Genomic DNA, 20,176 nt, shown 5'->3' on the forward strand with positions numbered 1-20,176 from the left:
TTTATAGTTGGGGGAGGGAAACGAAATTTTGGAGAATTTTATCGTTGGACGTTTTAAAAAGGAGGAAGCGATTTTAAAGGCTGATGGCGGCTATGCCTGCCTGCTATGCGCCGTCAAATGCAAATCCGCTTCGGTGCCGCGACGTGAAAAAATGTTATACGAGTCGGGAGGACGAGTGGCGAGCGTGAACGTCTCGATATCGATTTCGTGAGCGCAAATCGATATCCGTGGCTCGGTTAACGGACACCGTGCCACGAATCCGAAGTCACGGGGTGCTTACCGACCGGGAAAGTCTTTCTTTTCATCCCAATTTCCATCGATCGAATTAATAAAAATTGAAACGAATAACATCATAATCAAATCGAACGAGGCGTCAATATTCGTCCAATCTGTAAATTTCGAAGCAGTAGAGCTTTCAAAAGAAAATCCAAGTTTCCGTTGCTCTGTGTCGAAAATCGTATCCGTGGGGAGAAGAATCGCGAGAACCGGCGTCCCCGGAAAAAGAAGCGGCACGGAAGAGAGGGGGGAGGAGGAGAGACGAAAGCACATGTTTCGAGGCACTCGCTATATTCATAGAAAAGTGGGCTGTGATGTCAATGGGCGCATTCATTCGCACCTGTAGTCTCTACCCTCGTCCATGAATAACTCCAAGGTGATTTCCCTAAGCCGCTCGAGAAAATCATCTCTTCGTTTACCTTCAGGTGCACGATCGCGTTAAAAATTCATTTTAACGCATTCGAGAGATACTTTGCCTCGATCGACCATCTTCTTAATTTCTTTTAATCCCTTTTATCGTATTAAACTAGTTTCTTATATTTATATAACGCTATATATTTTACTTTGCGTAAGGAAAAACTGGTTTCACGAACAAGCGAGAGGAGAGGGAAACGAGAATTCGAGAAACACATATACATATATATATATATATATATGTATTCGCTTGAAAAAATCCAAGGTATCCGAGTAAAATATTTCAAAGGTAAATCCGTAGGAATGTAGGTTTAAAAATAGAAGAAGTAAAGATTCCGTGATGCAACCGTGAACAGGTTGGGAAACGCTGGGATAGAGCGAGCCGCTGCATCGCTGGGTCTGGAAAACGCATTGTTTAGGCTGCGCTTACTCTAGCGGTGGGTGTGTCACGAGCGTGAAATACCGGCCAAGTGACTATCGAGGAAGAGAGGGAGACGAGAGTTCGCTTTGCCTCGACCCATCTCCGATCCGAACACTCCGCTTTCTATCAATTAATCGATACACTTTCAATGGACTATCGGATAACCGAGACGTTTCGATCAAAATTTCTAAGAAACGTTCGTTTATGAATAATATTACCGATCGCCAAACTATATATATATATATATATATCTGTTCGTATTTATCCGCTTTTTTCTTTCTAAACGCAAATTCTACGTCGACATCACGCGACTCGTTATTATCCTCGTTATAATTGCAAAATGAACGAGTAAAGATGGAGAAAAAAGAAAAAAGTTCGAGTTGTTGCCCTTTGCTGTATCTCTCGATAACGGAGATTTCTCGCACGAAACACGTATACCGCGACATCTAACAGTAACCTGCCGAGTTCTCACCGCATCGACGAGGCAACGCAGCCGCGTAGGCGCACAACGACTCGATACGAGTCGCAGGGAACTGCGACGGATTCTCGCGATTTTTTCTCGCCGATTTCTCTCTCCTCGCGAGTTAAATAATAATAAAAGAAGAGACGCAAATCGAATATCGGTGTCGTTCTTGAGATTTTGAGGTTAGGAAGGGGACGAAGGTTCGGTAGAAAGAAAAGAGACGAACGATTTTTTTGCTGTTACTCGCCTGCAAATGGGCTTGTTTCCGTCGCGTTCATCCGGTGGACCCAGGAAATTGGCGTCGTTCACCGCCGAAGACGTGGATCCCCGCGGCGACCTTGGGCCGCCCTCCACTTCTCCGATCAGGACTTCTGTCTGACCATTTTGGAAAGGGCTGCTGGCACGTCGTTCCCCGACCCTTCCGCCCTGCACCGGTGTCTGGAAGAATAAATCACCGAAAATTCACCGCGTATATATATAATTGAACGAGTCGAGGTGAAACGTTTCCCGTTCCGTCGCGACGAGACGAAGAAGCGAGTATATCACCGATTCACCAATGCTTAATTTTCAATGGTTAATGTTCGACTCTCCGCAACGTTCGACTTGGCAATTAATTATGCAAGAACGAATGGAGGATGATAAATTATAATTCCGGGAAATGTTTACCTCACGGTTAACCAATAATCGCACGGACATAAGCGTTTACATAAGCGTCGTGAAGGAGAAATCATTTTTTTTTTCCTCTCTCTCTCTCTCTCTTACCTCTATATAAAGTATAAAGATAGAAGCGTAACCACGAGAATCGCTTTCAAGGATATCGAAAACGATATAGATACTCTCTTTTTTATCTCGCGATCGACCTTCGTTCTCTCTATCTATCTATCTCTTTCTCTCGCTAGGGAAAAAATTAACCTTTTCCCCTAGACTATTTTTTCCCCCAGATTAGAAATACGGAAAGAATACTTACCAAAAGTTTCGTCTCCTCGGAAGAGCTCTGTTGTTGTTGTTGTTGTTGCTGCTGCTGTTGTTGTTGTTTCTCTGTTCTTTCCTCCTTCGCTCCTCGAATTTCCTTCGCGTCTTTCCCTAGCCCTTTAGGAATGCTACCGTTGCTGAGCTTGGTGGTGAAGACATTCGTGCTCGGCTCCCTGGAATAGAGAAAACACTGGGTTTAAATATTGCAGGAATCCACGAGACTGACTAAGGTAAGTGGAAAAAAAAAAAAAAGAAAAAAAGAACGACGCGGTATGCGCGGTTGTATATCGCGATGGGATATCAATCACGGCTATTTCTCGCGTCCGGTTCTCGCGTAATTGTACTTCCCATCGTGTGGCAACGTTTTCGCGTTTTCGCGTGATCGACGCACTTCGAAACGAAACGAGTCGAATCGAGTCGAATCGAGTCGAATGGAAACCGTTAAGCTTACCGTCCCGAATAAAGAATCGCCGTTGTTCGCGATTTCGAATCGAAAGATCGAGATTCGATTCTTAAAAAAAAAAAAAAAAAAAAAAAATGTGGACGATACGCGAAGAGAAGGCGGGTTTGGAAAAGGAAGAATAGAGCGGAATAACGATTGATAGAGGGAAATAAATAACGGAAGAGAAACGGGGAAGAACGAAATGCCACTTACTTGTCGGCAAGCGTCACGGTAATTTGGTTGCCCGTCACATTTTTGCCCGCGCTGTCCCCGCTCGTCGACGCGACTGCCTCGTTGATCTGCACACACACATACACGTACCAGATACCAAACAATCAGCTGGCTTCGCCTCTACCGGACGACCGTTCTTTCTCCCGGAAACAAAGAGATTCCGACCAACGTTTCCCGATCGATATACCCTCTTTTCTCTCTCTCTCTCTCTCTCTCCCTCTTTTTCCTTCCTTCGTTTCGAGCTGTTCTCTCGATCGACGCGAGAGAGAGACGGAGATCGAGGGAAGGAGAGACGCGAAAAATCGTGGCGATTATTTTTTTTTTTTTTTTGAACCGCAACCTGTGGAATACACTGGTTATCCAAGGCCGCGCATGATCGCGGCAACCGTTCACTCGGCTCGTTTACTTTGCATTCCGCATATTATAAGCAACCTCTCCGTGACGATTTCTCCGTTCGCGCATCCTTCGAATAATACCATTGCCCGACCGGAACGCCCGTTTCGACAGAACGCGCGGATGGAATAGGAACTAATTGCTCGAATATTTTATCTCGGCGTTGACCGTCCAATTGAACAAGCTTCGATCGTATTGTTCTCCCGTCGCCGGCGTACGTACACTTCAATGTTTCTATCGCGATTATTACGTAAAACGAGGAGGTATCTTTCGGTGAAAGGCCTGCGCACACAATCTTCCTTCGAATTGCAAAGGGCATTCCCGTATAATTGCCAACTATCCCCGCATAATTGTTCGTTTTATTCGTTACCTAGCGGAAATATTCCTATTACCTCGTTGCAAAAATTTCACTCTTCCCTTCCGTATCTTTTCTCTTTCTACTTTTTCTTCCACTATCCCCCACATTCTTTCCTTTTTCATATCTCTCTTGGAATCTCTCTTTTTCGGAATTTCTTTCCGTTGCTATTACCTCTTTCTTATTCCAAAACCTCGGTCAAAAAAAAAAAAAAAGGAAAAAAAAGAAACGTAGTTTTTTAATTAATATCGATCGTCACTCCATACTTTATCGTTCGATACTTTATTACCGACGGTACCTGCTGATGCAGAATCGCTTGGATATCCCGCGGTTGGATTCTCCAGTGAGATGCCAGCCGCTGCAATCGTTCCTTTGCACGCCTGCAACGAAAAATCCTCCGGATGAATCGCGTAAAATTAGAAGGTCGCGAAAAGTGCCAACATTCCAAACAACGAACGCGTTGCAAGAATGCGTATATATATATACATATATTTGAACGTTGTTCAACGAATTTTTGTTTCGTTAGAAATTATCGATCGCTCTTTACAAATGTGTGTAATTACCTTTCGACGGCGATGACCCAAGCTTCTCGAACCCGACCAGCGTTGAACCCGTCCAGCTCTACTGTCAACAATTTCAAAAAGCGATTAGTCGCGAGAACAATCTTTTAACATTTTAATTCTACTTCCAATTTTTTTTTATTTATTTTTCTCCTACGACATCCTCCACTTTTCTTTGGAATCAAAATCTAACTTGGCTGATCGTAACAAGTTAACGGACTCCTTCATTCCGGGGAGCGTTGTATACCATTTTCGAAGACCGCCACCTCATCGTCATCCGTCTCCTCCTCCTCGTCTATGAACTTGATGGTGGACAAGTCGAAATGCGTCGCTACGTCCTCGTCCAGATGCTCGTCGCTCGCCTCGAAGAACTCGATCGGCTTCGGCCCGCCGTCCTCGGCCACCGATTCGTCGACCACGAACTTTTGCCCATCGATCCCTCTCGAGTTGGACGAGCATCCGCACAGGAATATTCTTCGAAACAATCTCGACATTATTCTTCCCCAACTACGAATTGATTATCCTCGCTTCGAACATGATCCCTTGCTCGCACTTGCCCGATAAATAAATTTTCCCCTCGAAATCCTTCGGTCGGAGGAACGACGAGGAACGGAAAGCGGTTCTCGCGCGCGCGTGTCGCCGAAACCATAGAAAATAAACGCTCGACCGGGGCCGGGAATGGATGGCACCGCGAGCCTACGAACCAAGAGGTTTATATTTGGAACCGCGCATTGGTACGGGCCGAGAGAGCGGGCCGGTAAAAATCGACGGGAGAGGAGTAGTGTCGCGGTCGAACGTAACATCGCCCAATATTTTCCTCCTTCTCTCGCTTCGACCACTGAAAATTCCATCATCTTTTCTCTTTTTTCTAAATCTTAATCGAACTCGCCGACACAGAATTTCCATTATTTTCTCCGTTCCGCGTTTCACGAGCCAGCGAATAATGGAATCCCGGGTATTAAATTCGTCCACGATTTATACACGCGCCAAATTACGCGAGAATTTTAGCTTGGAAAAGAGTTGAGCATTCGTTAATTCGTCTTGGAAATTCACTCTCTTTTTATCCTTCTTACATATAAAAAGGAACGAAAATTGTTAAAAACGAAGAAATTATATAGGATTGTTCGTTTGTATCCTCTCCCTGAAAATTAGAAATATTTTCGTTCGAAGAGCAAACTGCCAATTTGTTTTGTTGTGTATACAGAGACGGTCGAGAGATAATCGCGAGGAAGCATTGGCGAGGAAAGGGAGAGGGGGGAGGGGTTTACGACTCGTTATCTCGAGCCGGCCAATCGGACGGCGCGATCCGCGGTTGTTGAAAATATCGTATACCGTGGCGGGAGAAAATTCGTAGCACTCCCCCGCCCTCCTTCCCCACCTCCTCCACCCTTTTTCCAGCTAGCTTTTGGCGCCAAGCCAGAACGTGCTTGAACGCCGCCACGAGTCGACGGATTCGGAGAAAGTGCGAAACTCCCCCTTTTCCTTTTCCTGTCCCGGCAGACGATTTTTCAAGGGCGAGCCGCGTCATGTTTGGATCAGACAGCGGCGACAGACGGCTTTGTGGATCGTTTTCCAACGTCGTTACGAGGACAAAAATTTTCGTTTATCGAGCCGTTTTTCTTTGTCCCCTTCCCTGAATAAACAACCGAGGTGAATCATCGCTGCCCGTGCTGCCATTTGCACACACCTGTGTCTCTGGTAGACGTGGAAATTTCTTCTTTTCGCTTCGTAGATGACAAGTTTCGAGAGAAAGAGAAGGATGGGGAAAAAAAAGGAATTGGTTGTAACACGCTTCAAAATCCCGCACGTTTGTTAAAAAGAAATTTGTAATGCGTTAAAATTTTCTCTTCGGGAGGAAGACTCTCGAAAGATAAATCTTGCGGAAAATTACGGGGAGTCACGGTCGAACGTGCGCCGATTTCGTTGAATTCGGGTCGAGCTGAAACCGGTGCCGTGACGACGACACTTTTTTAACCGTAAAATAATCGAAAGAGTTCACCGGTTTCGTGACGATTTTATTAATGCCGAGATAAATAAAATTTACACTTGTTACCGATTCATCGATTATTTCTCTCATTTATTTAAATATTTTTATTCCGGCAATTGTGTGGATAAATAAATATATTACTACTATTACTTTTTGAATTTCTGTAAATATTTAAAAAGAAAAATGCGTGGAAAGTGATAATAAAATTTAGCGCGTGTTTATCTCTGAAAAACTCGCAGCCACGTAAGCACGAACGTAGAGAGAGATGGCTCGATGCTGGCACACGCGCGTGTCTCGCGTGAATGCAGCAAATGGTGAAACGGTATACGGGAGAAGCGGTAAGGTAAGATTTCGATAATACTTGATTCGTAATATACTTGACGCACGACCAGGCGAAAACCAGTTTTCTAACTGTACACGCTTTCGCATCGTCTCGCCATCTGTCTCATATTTTGTAATTGGACGGTAGAAGTCACTCATCGTACGCGCCTAACCGTTCGCCGGTTACATCGATATTACATTTACGATTTTTAAAGAAATCGATAAACCGTTCAACCCATCTGCGTGGGTTATGAAATAAAAGTACCCAGGCTTTCCTAGAGTAACTAGATACAGTTTAACCTATCTTCGGCACGGAGCGTTCGGAAATAGGGCGTTAACTGTAGCGGAATTCTCCGAGAGGAGAAAATAATTGCCCGAGAATGCGTTTCACTAGAAATTCTTCCTACGAATCCGGAATATCGCGTGATTTTATCAAGGAGTCCGTCTATTATTACTTGACGCGAAACGTTCGAAGCCACTCTTTCGCGCGGTTACGTGAAATTCCTGAAATCGTTGCATTCCTTCCTTCGGCACCAGCGTGGAACGCGACGTGTTCCTCTTCGTCACAGGGTGAAAGTAAAATTCGATTAACGAAGACCGCTTTCAACTCCGCTACGAGGGCCAAATTCGATTCATCACCGCGATAAGATCGAACCATTAGCTTAGTGGAAAATGCGTATTCTAAATTATATCGCGCCGATATCTACTATGAAGCAATTAGAAGAACGTTCCTATTTAATTTACTGTGAATACGTTGATAATGGAAATCAATTTTCACCGTTCCACACTTTAAATTATATAAATTATTTCGAAAAAATTTAAATTCTTAAAATTCTTAATTCTATTCGTTTCTTGTTAAATCGCACAAGTGGATTAGAAACGAGTGGCGCCTGATCTTTTAAAAATATGGAAAAAGAAAAATTCGTACCACTTAGGAAGATGATCCGATAATTGAACGAACGATGGCGCTAAACCGATATGCATATATATATTTTTCGCCAATCTATTTTTTCCTTTCTCATCCCTCGCCGTCATACGTCATCACGATCGTACGTACGCATTTCATGCATGCATAATTTATGTATCTCTCGTAGTTCACGATACTGTCCGCGAGAGCTCGTGCCCCGTCTTCCACCTACGATACCTATCCTTTTCTTTTTCTACTTCCTCTCTCCAGACCGTTCGCAACGCCATCCAGTAATTGTCCCGTGCTCGCCGTGCGTGTAACTCTTCCTTGTTTTCTACGGAACTATTCACTCGAACTCGAGTGCCAATCGGTAAATGGGAAACCCTCGAATTTACAGCTCGCTACGGCTCGATTCTCCAACAATTTTCTATTTTTCCATCGTATCGTCATCGCATATATTACCACCAAAGAGAAACAAACAAATTCAGGTTAGGAAAGGTTAACGCACCGAATAACGGATGTAACCTTACCATCGTCAGCCATTCGTTTCCGTATCGAAATACCGCAATATTTCTATAATTTACCGATCGAATTCCGAAATATTTCATCTGAAAGTAATATAAAAAGATCGTCGTTTACGTTCCTATTGAATATAACGTAGATCGTTTCGACAAAAATATTGTGGTGTCTCGTAGTGAAATCAAAAGATACGAATTAAATTGACGAGATATAAATCGATTTCTTTTGAAGAAAAATTTAGAAAAAGGCAAGAGAGAAATAGGATTCGTATGTGAAAGTGTCTTGGTAGGGAAATAAAGATTTTATTCGTGGAAACGAAATCAACGAGGCAACGATTCGGGAAAAAAGTTGAAACGCACGCTAACCTGATACGCATGCTGCACCCCAACCGATTGTTGCTCTTCGTCCGCAAAACATTCCCATTATTCGCGATAGGCAAATACAAGCAATGGCGCGCGTGCGTACGTACGTGTGTATAAGTACTTTTATCGGGCTGGCAACTAGCGAGTAACATATTATACCACCAATACAATAACGTGAGCGATTTTTTCCTGTGAAACGTGCGTTAACTCTGCCGACACAGATCGCGTGGCGTTTAACTTATCGATTTCGAGAATCGAGAAATTCCGCTCTCGCGATAGAAAGCTTAATTCAAAGCATAAATACATTTCAACATAATTGTCCAATTATACATTTTTCGATCTTTTGCTGGAAATTGTTGGATCGTTAAAGATTCGCTCAATTATTGATTGTAATGAAACGTTCATAATTTTACGTGTGATATAAAATTTCAACTATCGAAAAAAATCGAAAAAAATCGAAAAAAAATCGCTCATCGATATATATCGAATAAATCTATTTTTATCGTTACCATAGCTACTTTATTAGAATCTGGAAATATAAATAACGATAAGAAAGAGGAATCGGACGACATACCTTGAATTTTTTTATTTCAAACGATACGGAATTTCGTTTCACGAACGATACACTCAACTCAAGTTAGGTTAATTCACGAAGAAATCGTGTCGCGTTGCATCCTCCTATTGCATCCGATTTTAGTTATATTTGACACCGATTGCCTATCCAATCGAGAAACTGCAACCGCGACAGATTTTTCGTATTCGTTTTCACGAATGAAAACGTAGCTGTTAACGTGTCGCATATCGATGATAAATTATTCGACCGAACGAATCGTTCATTTTTGCGAGCGATAACCGACCGACAAAAAAAAATTCATCTTTCGCGGTCGCATAAGATAGCGAGCCTGCAAAAAACGCCCAAAGAATAAACGTGATTGCGCAACAGTCGAGCGCAGAGGACGAGCGAAACATGGCTTTAAAAAGCAACGTCACCGCGAAAGGAGAGAAACAAAATGAGAGGAACAATCACCTTCTTTATCGATAGATCCGCCCGCGGTGATCGACGATTTATACGTAACCAATTAAGGATCGCACTTCGATCTCGGGCCTCGGTAAATCAAACATCCTCCGAAATCTTCGGATTATTTCGCGGACGAACCCAACTGCCATCTGGTTCTTCTACGTCTCTCGATTCCCTCGACCGGTAAGCAAGCGGGAATGCGAATCACAACACAAGGCACATACACAAAAACAAATGGAGACACGAGTGCGCGCACAGAGACACAGAGAAAAATTTGTGAACGGATAAACACCAACATCGAATTGCATTCGCACGGACGACAGATAGGTCGTAGTTTTCCGGTTTCCGCGAAAAGAACCGTGGTGTCAGAATTGCCACGATGAAATATCGCGCTGGCAAAACTGAAACGAGAGGTTAGGAGGGCGACAAGAGCACGCGGAATGCCGCGGAACCGTTGGCACGTATGCACGGTTCCGTACTAGCAAGGATCGAACGTGACAGCGGATACATTCGAAGGTTAGATTCCCTCGATTCGTGTATACTGTTTGCCTCTCTCGCCTGAGTTCCCTCTACGCTGTAACCCCCTCTATTCGTTTCCATCACACACAAGCGGCGACCTGAACGTTTACCTGGCGAACGCCGGAATCGCACGACGAAACACGAAATCGGCCGACAATTTTACCTCGTCCGAACATTCGAATTTTCGAGAGGCTACGTTTCGAAGAGGGTAATTTCGAGAATATGAAATAATTTTATTAAGAAACGAATATATAAAGATAGATGTTTTAACTTTTATTTTAAATATATGGATTTTATTATATACTTTATATTTTCTATAAAAAAAAAATCGATCGAAAATCTATCCATTTTTCAGTTACGATATATAATTAAAAATCACTTAAAACATCTTCTTTTTTATCTCTAAATCTTTTTTTCTATTAAAATAACTAATAAATATTTTTAATAAATATACTTACCCATCTTGTTTCCGCTTCTTCTCCGCACTCGCAGACATATCGTTCGAGACTCGATGCACTGCGAAAAGAAACGATTCGATTATCGATAGATTCATCGATATTCGTCTTGTCAATTTCTAACTAATATTAAATATTACGAGGAAAATGTTTAATTACAAAATTCTTTCTAAATTTGTAACAGCAAGGATAATAATAAAATCTTATTATTACAAATGAATAAAATACCTGATATATATATTGAATAACTTCGGATTGACTGGCATTTTCCAACGTGCTACCGTTAACTTGTAAAATTTCATCAGCCACTTCCAGCGTATCCGCGTTGTCGGCCGGAGAACCTAGAATTTTGAAACGTAATATTTAGCTCAAATTAATCGTTTAAATATTAATTAAATAATAACGAAGCGTGTTTCTCATATTGTATGTATATTCTTTTTCGACTTTAAGACGTACACGTGAACAAATAATACGTACAGATTACACAGAACGAACGGACAAGCCAATTCGTTTCTATGTCAATGATTACACATGATAGCATCCTCGAGAAAAAAACACGAGAAACAAAAGAGAGAAAGGGTTTCACAGTTCACGCCTACGTGCTTGACAAGCAGCTTTGTCGATGCTCATTAAAGTATATGTAGCTGGTGCTAATTAAAAAAAAAAAAAAAAAGAAAAAAAAGAAAAAGTAGAAAAAGAGCAAAAAAATGTTTTCGGATTTTTAATAAAACGAATAGCGACGAATTATGCGTTAATGACGCAATCGATGCTCACCGTACAGTTTGATCTTGTCATTGTGGTTGATCAATATGATAATATATCCTCCCAGATCGACCATTTTTGCTGACTTCGGCGATGATTGCTGGTTTATTCGATTATAAGGAGGGAGCGATGCTTCAGGCGAATCTTGACGCGATTAAAATCGAAGATAAGTGCAATCGCCTCATCATCATCGAAAAAATAATTCGCCGATATTAATGTTGTTATCGCATGCCATCCTTCCCATTGCATCCTCGCATCTCATTTCGCACCGATATTTTTCACTAACAACACCCACGTTTCCTTAGATATAAACATTAACATTTTTTTTCTCTAATTTTTAGATTTCCCTGAGTCAAGATTTCGAATTTGACACAGTTTTCTTCACACTTCGATTAGAACCGAACGAGAATTGCCCCCGGAAACTTTGAATTTCACTAATAATTAGCTAATAACGCTGTTATATTTACGTTACACCGATTAACAATTAAGATAGACAAGAAAACTAGCAGTTCGTATTCTTTAAAAAAAAAGTTGACACGTAACATTCTCCGACTGCTGGTCATTCCTCTTGACAATATGTTGACGCTGGTTAAGATCTGTTGCAAACTCGTGATATCACAGGAGGAATATCTTTCTTTCTCTTTCTCTCGCTCTCCAACTCTCTGTTTTAATACGAGTATGGTGGATCTATGAAGAATCTTCTTTGGTATTAATACGTTCAAACTGTTCGAGAGGAAACCCTCACTGGGGCCCCGTGTATGGGCCCCCCCTACATCCTTGCAACGAAGATTTCTTCCTCGAACGATCAACGAATTCAGAATCCCTCAAGCCCTAACTTATTGATTAGAGCTTTCACTGAACACGACTCCTCGCTTGCTTCGGTCATTCTGACTGCTTGCATCCTCGAGTGCATAAGTTTTCTCGAATGGCATTTGGGAATCGTAAAAATGTCTCGATTTATCGAGACCGGAATAACGCAGACTATCCTCATGCTAACTTCTCCTCACTTTCCGTCGACGGCAGATTTCAATTAAATATACATTTTATATGATAAAATTTCATTGTACATAAAAGCACAAAATCGTCGTTTAAATGCAAAATTTTTACAATTTTATGATTTTCCTCTCACTTGTTGTCTGTATTATCTTCATTCTATTCCTCCATCAAAGGACACTTACGACATCTCGCTTATACGCAGGATTAGAAATAAATTTCGCAAAAACAATTAACTTGTATTTTCACCGAATGTTCGTAAAATTTATATATCACGACATATATATATATATATATATATATATATATATATATATATATATATATAATGTATCCTCTTTTGTCTTTGCTGAACGATCTCGTAAACTAGTAATATATTCAATCACTTTGATCTACCCTGAAGCACATCACACTTTTTTATATTAGATCGGAAACATTTCCGACAATGATACACAATTTGATCTCATCGATTCACAACACTGTGGAACTGCTTCCTTTTAAAGTCATTCTATCCATTTCCCGCGATATCGAAGCTTTAAAATATATTGTCGAAGATGGGTGTGAACCTGTGCGTGTTAACCGACGGCGGCAGCAGCCCTGACATCCCTTGTCATCTGCTCATTTCCATCCCTCGCCGCAAAGCGGCGACAGTAGCGGTTGGTACAGCGCCGTCGTCATTTTCGTGGCGGTAACCCCTCCATCTTTGACTCCACTACCAATCCTAACGCTTTTATCTCTTATTCTATTATTTTTCCATAAAATTCTTCTCGTTTCTATTCTACTTTTATATACTATTGAAATAAATACGTTTTAATATATAAATTATTACATTATAATTTATAATTGAATTGATTACCATATTTTTTTTTTAATGTATAAATTAAAAAATTAATAAATATTTATCTTTATATATTTCTTATGTTGTTTAAATATTTTCTTTGAAAAATTCATCGTTTATTGAATATACGTTTTATTTATTAAAACGAACTCATATGCGAATAAGAAAATGAAAGATTTTTATGAAGAAACAGATAGAGCATCAGTAATCAATATAAGGAATGTCAGTTTATAATTACCTGTCTACTTTTGATACTATATTCTTTCAATTTTCATCTTATAAAATGAATATTGAATTAATTTACAAATATTTCTAATTAATACTCAAGACATAAATAAAATTTATTGCTTTTATTTAACTTTTTATATTTGAATTGCGTTTGAATGATTATAATAATTATCTATGACATTTATTTTGAACTTAGCGAATCAAAATTTTTAATGAAATATTTGCTACCATTGATTATTCACTGTGATCAGTCTTCTGTATATTCTGACGTAAATACATTATATTGCAATTATGATGCATTTGATTAGATGTAATGCTTTATACTCTGCAGATGGCGCTAATACGTGAATTTAGATTACGAGTGTTTAAGATAATTTATTAGAATACAAATTAATATTTTGTTTTTCTACTTAAATAATATTGAAATTCAATGAAAATATTACATTTAAAATCATGTTTTACGTTCAATACTTCGATAGCTGATAGAAATTGAATACTCGATCAAAGTTTTTTGATAATGCCTGACTCATTTGTGTCGATTTTAGATAATAAGAGTATATTTATTATGCACAAATGCAGTAATTCTTTGGATTTGAAGGAACACTGTAATTCATCGAATTCATCGAATTTTTTAAGTTTTTGAACTTCTGGATTTTAAAGAATATTAGTGTTTTTATATACGATAATGAAATAGATTTTTAAAAATTATTCTAAATAATATATTAGCACAACTTCATTTCTGGATGAATTAATAAGAAATGGCTTTGTTCATTGGACTTATTTTTTCATTCTTAATTTCTCTCACAGTATGTAATGTTATTTACTATCAACCTGAAGCTGTTCATCTTGCTTATGGAGGTAATATATATTCCAACTATCTTGTTAATACATTGTTTTTTTTTAAACTTTTTTATCCTCAATAGAATATAATATATATTACTTTGTAACTTTTAGATAATATTCATGACATTGTTGTAACATGGAACACAAAGAATAATACTCAAGAATCAATTGTGGAATATGGAATAAATGGATTAATTCTAACAGCTACAGGAAATTCTACTCTTTTTGTTGATGGTGGGAATGAAAAACAAAAGCAATACATTCATAGAGTATGGTTAAAAAATTTAACACCTAATACCAAATATAGTAAGTGAAATAACTTTTTAGTTATTTATCATATTCTATAGTTATTTTATAAAGTGTACATATATAAATCTTTTAATAGTTTATCACTGTGGTAGCAAATATGGATGGTCCAATATATTCTATCTGAAAACTATTCCCGAGGAATCAACAAAATGGTCACCTCACATTGTTATCTTTGGTGATATGGGTAACGAAAATGCTCAAAGTTTATCTAGATTGCAAGAAGAAGCACAACGTGGATTATATGATGCAGCAATTCATATTGGAGATTTTGCATATGATATGAATTCTGATAATGCACGTGTTGGTGATGAATTCATGAAACAAATAGAAGGAATTGCTGCTTATTTACCGTATATGACAGTACCTGGTAATCATGAAGAAAGATATAATTTTAGTAATTATAGGTCAGAATATATATTTTAAGCTTAAAATTATTTTGGTTAATTTATTTTTATAATTTTTCTATTGTTATAATGTAAATCTAATAGGTTTCGTTTTACCATGCCTGGAGATTCTGAAGGTTTATGGTACAGTTTTAATATAGGACCTGTACACTTTATAGGAATAGAAACAGAAGCTTATTACTTTATGAATTATGGTATAAAACAACTTGTTAAACAATATGAATGGTTAAAAAAAGATTTAATGGAAGCAAATATGCCTAAAAATAGGTAGATTTATATATTTCCTTGTTATATTGCAGAATTAATAATAAGAATTAAAAATTAACTAATAACAAATTTTTAGGGCACAAAGACCATGGATAGTTACATTTGGTCATAGACCGATGTATTGCAGTAATGCAAATGCCGATGATTGCACTAATCACGAAAGTTTAGTCAGAGTTGGATTGCCAATTGTAAATTGGTTTGGTCTTGAAGATCTTTTTTTCAAATACAAAGTAGATTTATTGTTATGGGCTCATGAACATAGTTATGAACGTTTATGGCCCATGTACAACTTCAAGGTAATCTACATTCATGAAAAGATATCTTTAATTTCATTTAAAATAAAAAAAATAAAATAATCATAGGTACAAAATGGTAGTTATGAGAAGCCATATAAAAACTATAAGGCACCTGTACATATAGTAACTGGGTCAGCAGGATGTAAGGAAGGACGTGAAAAATTTATTTCACATAAACCAAGTTGGTCTGCTTATCGCAGCTCTGATTATGGATATACTAGGATGAAAGTATATAATCAAACTCATCTTTATCTTGAACAGGTATTAGCTAATATGGAAAAAAAAAGGTACAAGGAATGTTTGTTGTAATTCATTTTACAATTTGTCATTTACAGGTATCCGATGACAAGGAAGGTGCTGTTTTGGACCATGTTTGGCTCATAAAAGATGATATCTTACCAGCGTACAATTTAAATCTCCTTGATAAATAAAATATGTAAAACATAAAATATAGAATATAATTTAGAATGAATTAAAACAATATTTAAATATTTCTTTTCTGCTTTGTATCATGCTCTTTTATGGTAAATAGCAAAATTGCATATCTACCAACTTTAAAGACAATTTACTTTCATTCTATTTTAAAAAATTTCCTATTCCTTTCTGCATAGAAACGAATAAACTACAAAAATTTGCTAATTACAAATGAGATGGAAATTATTAATAATGCATACGTACAATATAATCCTTTAATTGTTAAAATATAAATATATGTATATATAATCATTATAGCATATAATATTAATAATATAATATTAGGGTAGCATTTCATATTTCCATCTGATTCTCACAGTAAATCATTATTTGTCAATGATACATGATGAATAATACGACTCGTACTAAGGAAAAAGAATATTTCCGAATTTGAGTACTAATATAACAAAGAAACGCTTTCTTTTAATGCTATAAATTTGTTTCAGATATACATAATAATTCAATTAAAGCTGTTAATATTTCTATGCCTCTACTTTTAAAATGGAGAATCCATTTGTCCATTGACTGGCTCCTTGTCAAATGTAATTTGCTATATTGGCTTCTGCTATAATATTTGACTAATAAATTTAGAAAAAAATAACAAGGAACTGCTTTTCTATAAATTATTACATTAGAATCGACAACGAAGCCAAAATATCGAATAACATTGTCATTAAAAAAAAAAAAAAATTGTATCTACGATTATCAAATATCGTTCCTCCAAATATAGAAGAAACATGCCACTCTTTATAGCGTAACATAATTTAGGGGACAAGCTTAACTTTTATCTCTCTTATTTTGCTTTCGATTTAAATTAACATTCAATCCCCATTATATCACCGCGAACCTACTCAGCAGGTATAAATATTAATTTAATTGAATCTTATGGTACATAATTTTTTCATGTACAATTTCAATGAGTATGTGCATGTATGCGCACGTAAACGCAACCACACTAATCTGCCATTGGAGATATGTGTTAAAATCTTTTAAAGATGCATAAAAAAGCATCATAAATTAGAGAAAATAACTAATATTTCAATTTATCTGTATAACAAAAAATTCTTCCAAATTAGTAGACAAAAGAACGAATATTCGTCATAAAATCGAATGTCTCTGACTTTTTCATGCATTTAGCCTTACATTTCAGTATGTGAATAAAGAAAACGTTTGATACTGTCAGTGATTAATGGAAACAATGGAAGAAGTTGCTGCCGAGTGACTTTCCTGATAAGAAAATTGGGGAAAATGCTCTTGTTCTTCAGCTATTGAATTTAATCCACCTCCACTACCTAAAAATCCTTGATCAGGCGGTGTAAGTTCTACGCTTTCACCCGTAAATTCACTATCAAAATATCGAGTATCTGTGTCTGATGTTACTTGAGGTTTAAAAGGGGGAGGAATTTTTTTCTGTACAAGATCTGACCAATCAATTGATGAAAAAAATGCATGATCCATTATTTCTTTTGCATCATTAGGTCCACCACCTAATCTTTTGCTTGGATCTTTTATAAGTAATCCTAAAAAAATTAAAAATTAAAAATTTCAATTAAAAATTAAAAAATAAAAATATCGATTTTATCCACTATTTACTTACCACCAAGCATATCTTTTGCTTCATTACTGATTGTTCTAGGAAATTTTACTTCTTCCATTACAATAAGCATGAAAAGCTTTTCATGGTCCTTATTATAAAAAGGTAATCGACCACAAATCATTTCATACATAACAACGCCAACTCCCCACCAATCTACAGCTCGTCCATAATCATTATCTTCTAACACTTCTGGTGCAAGATATTCAGGAGTTCCGCAAAATGTTTTCGTCGTTCTTCCTGAGTGTTTTAAATGTTATTACTATTTCTTATCATTTTTAAATCTAAGAATATATATACAATATATTTACCATATGTAATATCTTCTTTACACAATCCAAAGTCAGCTATTTTAATATGTCCATCTTTGTCTAAAAGAAGATTCTCTAATTTGAGATCACGATAGATAATACCCTGCGAATGAAGGTAACCTAAGGCTGAAATAATTTCAGCCCCATAAAATCGAGTACGATCTTCTCCAAATACACGAGACCGTCTCAAATGAAAGAATAATTCTCCTCCATTTACATATTCCATTACAAAGCACAACCTATCTGCTGTTTGAAAACTATACTTTAAGGACTGCAAAATATAAAAACATTACATAATAATTAATATTATTAATATTAATCAATATTATACACATGTTTTATATATAAAATATATATATATATATAAAATAATGATATTTAAAGCACATACGATTAGGAACGGGTGATTTGTGGTTCGCAATACTCTATTTTCAGTAAGTGTGTGCGCAACTTCGTCTTTACGAATAATGACTTCTTTTCGTAATATTTTTATAGCATATAAATGACCTGTTGCCTTTTCTCTACAAAGAATTACCTTCCCAAATGTACCTTTTCCCAAAACTTTTAAAAATTCAAAATTTTCAAGAGTCTAAAATAAATAATAAAAAGAAAAATACATAGTTAATGGTAATAAAAGTCTCAATTTTGATTTATGATGTATATACTATTATATAACGTACTACTTTTTTTTTTCCTGTACTTTTACTACTAGAAGTTCCTTGAACACTAAATTTTGCAGAAAGTTCATCAATACTGCCACCATCTACATCTGAAGATACCACTTCAACAGATCCACAAGAGTCTGACCTACCACCTCCTGAAGATTCCATATCAACATCTTCAGATGATGATGAATGTTGCATCTGTGTAGATTGTGGTTGAGATTGTTTTTCACTTGCTAACCTAGCAGCTACATATCTAAAAGAAAAAAAAATGAAAAATATTAGAAAAATCTTAAATTGCTAAATATTTTAAATTTGTTTTTTTTATGAAAGAATCAAACCTAATTGCTGCTACCCAATCTTCTCTTTCTTGTTCTGTTTCTACATGAAATGTTCTTTCTATTACAGCAGCCCATTGTAAACCTCTTATAACAAAAGTATAAGGTTTAGGTCTATCTACAGACATAATTTGGCAACCACGAACAGTAAAATTATTCAATGGTTGTGCTGCAGCTGCCATTTGTTGATCTGGCTTAGCTTTGAAACCAACTAATGTGCCATCATCCCGTAAAACGAAATATCTTGACCTCCAATTTTTTATATGTTCTCCTATATATATCAAAATAAAATATATTTAATTTATTACTTTTTCTTGATATTAAAAGCATATCGCCCGTAAAAACATTAAATATAATAGTGAAAATTTGAATAAAAAAACTTTTAAAATTGCTTTCTATTTATATAAAAAAATACTTTTAATTTTAATATTTTGTTAAAAAGAAAAGTAATAATAATAAAAAAGAACATGTGAGAAAGTGAGAAAAGGTTCTTCGAATTTGTATTCTATCCAAATGAAATAAAATAAAGTAAACATAAATATTATGAAACTGCTTCAATACCGCGTTTTTGCAGCCAGCCTTCCTTAACGACACGCTGACCGCCGCCACCGGACGCTGCGACGTTCATCGCTGCGTCCCCCATAACTCCTTCTTTAATGCGCACTTGTATATACTATGCAAATACTTCGTATTTCCAACCAGACTCAATATTGCATGAAAATTAGCGAAATACAACGAAGATAGCACGAGTATACAAACTTGAGCAATCATAGATACACGTTTGGCAGGTAAACTATACTCAAGCAACTATACTCTGTGATCGGTAGACACACTAATGCGCACTAACTAACATTGCCCTTTCATATTTCGGAGATGGCGCATCAATCGATCACAAATAAAGAAGAATTTTCATGGAACAATGCCTGTCTACTTTCAATCAACTTAAATTCATCAATACGAATATTGATATCTCTACAACCTTTCTATACATTCTATCCTTTAAGACAAGCATGCGCAAATCTCTTTGTTTATTATGATTTATTATATATGCATATGTATATATATATATATTATATTATACCTATATTTAAATAAAAAATACACATGTTCTTTTAAAATATTTTGTTTTATTCGATTATATCATCATCATGCTATTATATATTATTATATATATAAAAATTCTTAATTATTTATATTTTTAAGCTTAAATAATAATTTTTTATTAACTTTATATAAGAAAGT

The 20,176-nt window shown here is 36.8% G+C and overlaps 3 protein-coding genes across 9 annotated transcripts in view; 1 reads left to right on the forward strand and 2 right to left on the reverse strand.

Annotated features, from left to right (window-relative positions):
• LOC409904 overlaps positions 1–12,648 on the reverse strand; it is a 39,575-nt gene extending 26,927 nt beyond the window's left edge. For 3 of the 7 annotated variants that reach the window (XM_006570314.3, XM_016914810.2, XM_006570310.3), the window contains exons 1-8: positions 10,844–10,957; positions 10,619–10,676; positions 4,775–5,001; positions 4,531–4,591; positions 4,266–4,347; positions 3,202–3,287; positions 2,542–2,719; positions 1,822–2,012 (exon numbers count right to left, since the gene is read on the reverse strand). In XM_006570314.3, the coding sequence (XP_006570377.3) occupies positions 1,822–2,012; positions 2,542–2,719; positions 3,202–3,287; positions 4,266–4,347; positions 4,531–4,591; positions 4,775–5,001; positions 10,619–10,656 (863 nt within the window). In that variant the 5' untranslated portion in view covers positions 10,657–10,676; positions 10,844–10,957. Of the gene's footprint in view, positions 1–1,821; positions 2,013–2,541; positions 2,720–3,201; positions 3,288–4,265; positions 4,348–4,530; positions 4,592–4,774; positions 5,002–10,618; positions 10,677–10,843; positions 10,958–11,389 lie in introns of those variants that run through there. The other 4 variants (XM_016914812.2, XM_016914811.2, XM_016914809.2 and 1 more) reach the window with 4 other exon arrangements.
• A 1,110-nt stretch (positions 12,649–13,758) lies between these two features.
• LOC413429 (acid phosphatase type 7) lies at positions 13,759–16,049 on the forward strand. Its single transcript, XM_396873.6, has 7 exons — positions 13,759–14,294; positions 14,391–14,585; positions 14,665–14,992; positions 15,077–15,259; positions 15,336–15,555; positions 15,622–15,816; positions 15,891–16,049. The coding sequence occupies exons 1-7, from the start codon at positions 14,195–14,197 to the stop codon at positions 15,984–15,986; spliced, it is 1,317 nt and encodes a 438-aa protein (XP_396873.2). The 5' UTR covers positions 13,759–14,194; the 3' UTR covers positions 15,987–16,049.
• Positions 15,844–19,800, reverse strand: LOC413430 (RAC serine/threonine-protein kinase). Its single transcript, XM_396874.7, has 7 exons — positions 19,496–19,800; positions 18,938–19,205; positions 18,615–18,852; positions 18,326–18,523; positions 17,935–18,205; positions 17,627–17,863; positions 15,844–17,549 (listed from the first exon to the last, which is right to left on the reverse strand). Exons 1-7 carry the CDS (start codon positions 19,575–19,577, stop codon positions 17,209–17,211), a joined length of 1,635 nt encoding a protein of 544 aa, XP_396874.5. The 5' UTR covers positions 19,578–19,800; the 3' UTR covers positions 15,844–17,208.
• Between the last annotated feature and the right edge of the window lie 376 nt (positions 19,801–20,176).

The sequence above is a fragment of the Apis mellifera genome, linkage group LG11 (genome assembly GCF_003254395.2).
Source record: "Apis mellifera strain DH4 linkage group LG11, Amel_HAv3.1, whole genome shotgun sequence".
In the NCBI taxonomy this organism is placed as follows: Eukaryota; Metazoa; Arthropoda; class Insecta; order Hymenoptera; family Apidae; genus Apis; species Apis mellifera.